Source organism: Trachymyrmex septentrionalis, unplaced genomic scaffold (assembly GCF_001594115.1).
Source record: "Trachymyrmex septentrionalis isolate Tsep2-gDNA-1 unplaced genomic scaffold, Tsep1.0 scaffold79, whole genome shotgun sequence".
NCBI classification, from domain to species: domain Eukaryota; kingdom Metazoa; phylum Arthropoda; class Insecta; order Hymenoptera; family Formicidae; genus Trachymyrmex; species Trachymyrmex septentrionalis.
This window is the reverse complement of record NW_017305977.1, coordinates 405,197-410,065: the sequence shown is the minus strand read 5'-3', so window position 1 is coordinate 410,065 and position 4,869 is coordinate 405,197. Positions and strand designations below refer to the sequence as shown.

At 29.9% G+C, this 4,869-nt stretch overlaps 1 protein-coding gene across 2 annotated transcripts in view; it reads left to right on the top strand.

Annotated features, from left to right (window-relative positions):
- Positions 1–4,869, top strand: part of LOC108754325 (NADH dehydrogenase [ubiquinone] 1 subunit C2) — a 20,981-nt gene that overhangs the window by 13,390 nt on the left and 2,722 nt on the right. Inside the window, exon 3 of one of the 2 annotated variants that reach the window (XR_001939700.1) lies at positions 3,962–4,097. Coding sequence is in view for 1 of the 2 variants with exons in the window: in XM_018496550.1 (XP_018352052.1) it covers positions 3,962–4,011 (50 nt within the window). In the remaining variant the exon portion in view is untranslated. Of the gene's footprint in view, positions 1–3,961; positions 4,133–4,869 lie in introns of those variants that run through there. The other variant, XM_018496550.1, reaches the window with a different exon arrangement.

Genomic DNA, 4,869 nt, shown 5'->3' with positions numbered 1-4,869 from the left:
TAAATATATTATATAATATAGAAATATTATAGGACTCTTACAAAAAAAAAATGGAGAAGTCTAGTGATGCCGTTTCTGAATTAGAGTAGTTTAATAATTTGATAGACTTCTCGCACGTCGAGCGGTGAGACATGCTATTATCATATTTCAACTGTCTTCAGTGCGGATTTAGTGTTCGTATACACAGATACGACGCGTGCGTGCGTGCGTGCGTGCGTGCGTCCGTTTGCCTCAAAAGTTTCTCTCTTCAGAGAGCATGCGCGCAGAGACACATTCGTAGATTGTACGCGATTAATTTTTTAGCGTGATTGTAATATCTTGAATATACTCAAATCTTCTTTAACAAACCGATAGATGTTCGAATAACTCTGTCAAAACAACCGCCAATTTCCTAATCGAAGTCCCTAGGTTTTCCAAAATAAGCTCTTGGGCTTTTTGGATGAGTTCCGGAGTTCTTGTTATTTTTACTTTTCGCATGTTTCTCCTTTGCCGGGGAACCTTCCTCGGATCCCTCTAAAGCCACATATCTCTTGGCAATATCATAGACCGTTGAGTTCGGATATTCGAAAAATGTTATTATTTCTCTTGGCGTCCTTTCAGCGCGCAAACTTTCAGTGATCGCTACCCTTTTATCTTACGATTTTTTTAAATATATTAAAATTAATCTTTAAAATGCCACTGCATTTCCATGTTTCATTTAAAGTATGTTTAATAATTTTTGTGATTTTAAAGAACAAAAAAGCTATAAATGTGGTAATCAATTAAACTTGGAGTCATTTTGCCCCCTGTGATCAACATAAAGTTCTCAAGAGGTATGACTATGAAGGATTAATTTAAGGAAAAACTTGTCATATAGAGATGTAATTTAGTAATGGTTATTAAACAATTATGTAATTAATGTAATATTTCTATAGTATTATAAAAATATAACAAAAAGAGTATAAATCGTTATTAGAATATCATCTCTTATACCGAATCATCATAAAGGCTTCGTAGTCACTCAATGTAACTCAATTCAATTTTATCTATTATATTGACTCTTTATTATAAAAAACATTTTATGTTATACAATATTTTACTTTATTATAAGAACATATTATGTTATATTATTTAACTGTTTGCGTTTGGCTGAGGAGGATTAAGTAAGTCGAAACATTCCTTACAAGGTATTTCATATTCGTGAAAACTAGTATACTTTTTAAGATTATAATAAACTAGTTTTGTATTTATCTGAATTTGGCGCTAATATTGACCTGTCTTTATTGTTTTTATTGCTTTGCAAAATAGAACTTGACATTTTTGATTACTTTTTAAGTAATAATATATGTAACGAAAAGAAACGTTACTTTTTAAATAACAATAATGCATTAACCAATAGAAAATAAAGGCTCATAACGATCAAAGTTGGATCTTTATTACTTTAAATAATTCTATGTGAATTTGTATATACTATATGTACATATTGTACATACATATTCGTAATTATTTAAATTATACGCCGAAATTTTTTCTTTTAAAACATAGCAGAACTACTAGTATAGTACTACTATTATAGTAATACAACAATTAAATTTGATGCTCATGGACCTCTATCAAAGAGATCTTAATATGCTGGAAATCTGTAAATAAATTTATTACGAAAAATATCTCGACCGAAAGTCGAACCTGAATCTCTATCAGCTCTGCCAACGAAAAACGTTATTAGTAATAATAATATTCTTCGTATTAATCAGTATATGTGTGGAAATAAACGTCTCTTTCAGGCGACAGAATCGTATATGTGAAAACAAATAATAGAAAATAAAAGCCCATACGGTCTAAACTGGATCTTTATCATTATGGACTTTTATTCTCTATTGGTTGCTTTCACATGTACAGTCCAATAATATTGTTGTTAATAATTACTTTTCTTTAAATTAGTAACAGTAACGAATTACTTTTTTTCAAAAAATATTAATGGTAATATGTTATTTTTAAAAGTAGCGTTTCTAAAGCCCACTCTACAAAAGCGTAAGCATATTTGTAAGTAGTAGTTGTAAGTTATAGTTGTAAGGATTGATCAATCATCCATACTTGAATTTGAGAATATTCGACTGTGATTGTCAATTTTTATGACTACAACTTATACCTTACGCAATTGTAGAATAAACATAACCCTGGTATTTTATAATTAATATGTTCATCGTCATGGCCGCCAGCAATCGGCACTGAATTTTTTGTTTATGCTTTGTTAACTGCTATTAGTAATTGTTATGGGGCGACAGTCATATCAATACACTACACGCTTAAAAGTTTGGAATATCTGATAAATATGCCGAATAGAGGAGAACTCCAATGACCTTGACATATGTGGTTATGACTCTGAATGACTAGATTTTAGTCGTCATTCATTAAAAAATTATTAACAAAAAAGTTTGAAAAATGACACCTTTTTTCTACTATATAAAACAGAAATTTTCTGCTTTAAAATATATTTTACAACTTTTCACGCGAAGCGACTCTCCCTCTGCCAAGGGGCACACGACTTTCCATGCGAAGCAAGTTTCATCCCATCTTATCAAGTTGCTTCGCGTGGGAAGTCGCGCGCCTCTCAGTAGGGATGAGAGTCGATTCGCATGGAAAGTCGCGCTCCTCAGCAAGGGGGAGGTGGGGCCCAGAATCGCTACGCGTGGAAGGCCTTGCGCCTCTAAACAAGAGAGAGATGGGATGAGAGTCGCTTCACATAGAAAGTTGTAAAATATACTTTAAGGTAGAAAATTTCTGTTTTATATAGTAGAAAAGAGAGACATCATTTTTCAAACTTTTTTTGTTAATAGCTTTTTAATGAATGACGAGCGAAACCTGATGGAGGTCACTCAGAATCATGACTGACAACTATGTCAAGGTCAAGGTCATCAGAGCTGCCTCCCCTATTTGGCATATTAGCCGAATACCTTTATTTACTAACTTTGTAAATGTATAAAATTTCATATTGTTTTAATCATGTTTTATTCCAATAACGTAGGTTTAAAAATAAAAATTGACAATGGTAAAAGCTACATAAGCCATAGAATAGCTACAAGCCAATTTTGTTAAAACGTTTAATATTTAAAATGTGAAAATAATCATTATAAAAACATAAAATTATAAACAAAACGTTTTGACACCGATCGGGCCATTATCAATGTTCGCGAATATAGATATTATATAAATCAATAATCCGGTAAAACACAATAAAATATAAAATCATAAAATTATATAATTCGGTAAATTCTAAAATTAACAGTGTAGAGATTATTTACTGTCTTATATCCATGAGTTTGGTTGTTCCGTACAGTCAATATGGTACATCCATGATTTATAGTAGTATTAGTATTAATTACTGAGTAAAAATGTTTTCAGTCTTGGCAGTTGTTATTGTGAAATGATATTTGTCATAAATCATCGTGTTATCGATATTCTAGACTGATGTGTGAATTGACAATCAAGATTAAAAATTGATTAAATGTGAATCAAATGATTAAACGCAGTAAAATTCACGATGGATAAAAAGTAAGCAGTATTGTGAGAGTGGATCTTTCCTAATCTGTGTCCAGAGTTATATAATAATAATTGTATATGATAATAAAATATGATATAAAAAATAAAAATTGATATTTTCAACATTATATTATATTTATAAAAATTAATGCAGAGAGTTTTATCTAAGAAATTAAGAATGCCAATCTTTTGAGTATAGTGTATATCATATTTTTATGTAAAATTCAAACATTTGTTATTAATTTAATACTATAAATTAAGCCAAAAATTAATCAGTTTTCATTGTTCTTCTTAATACAAAAATTACTTAACTCGGCTTTAACAAAAAGTCAGCTAAAATATGGTGAATGTATTCAAAGGAAAAACTGTAGAGTTCATCAAATATCTGCTTATCATAATCTGACTTAAAATATTATATGGTTGTTCTTGTTTCTTTTTCCAGAACGTATAAAGTATAGCCAAGTGTTGGAGGACTGGATCCCAATACGTTAATTAATGTGAAAACTGTTAGAGATGATTGTACCATCTTGCGTATCTCTTACAATGCAGACAGACAATGCAATGAATGTAGACATATTGTATATATATTTTAAAATATATATCTATATATATATATAATACATAGTGTTTCGACTAACGAAAACGACACTGTTTTATGTATAATAAATAAGGAACGTTGTATATAAGAAAATAAAGGAAATAGAAGGGTTTGAAAGAATAGGCGCTGGTACAAGTGCGCTAATTATTCAAAAACATCTCTCAATATTTACAAGTTAATAGAAAATTTATTAAGAGACGGAAGAACAACGATTATATAATTCGTATTTTGGTCTTCCAACCTTCTTCAGCGGTCATAATATAGACGTAACTTATTTTTTCGACAATGGCTGAAAGAAAAATTTTGGCTAATAAAAAAAATATCCTTATATGAAGACAATAATTATAACATGATGACAACAATAATAATAATAATAATGATGATCAATTAAACACATGATTTACAATTCCTTATGTAGGTTCATTTTTTGAAAAATTTAGAAACGTCATCAGAACAAGACATGATTTCTATCGTACGCTTTTACAGCATGAATAAATTGGGTAATATTAGAACACAAAAAGATGCTACTACCTGCGACACCGACGAGATATTATTAAAGTCAATCCTGGGCAAATTTCCGGCGGTATAAAAAGGGCCTGGAGATAATTGAAGAACGCTGACATTATCGACAATTGATATAAATTTACTACTAATATAAATATTTGGCTAATACATTATTAAATTAATAATTTTTTATTACGTAAATACTCCTTAAATAAATATGCAAACTTGTAAAACTATAATATCCTATA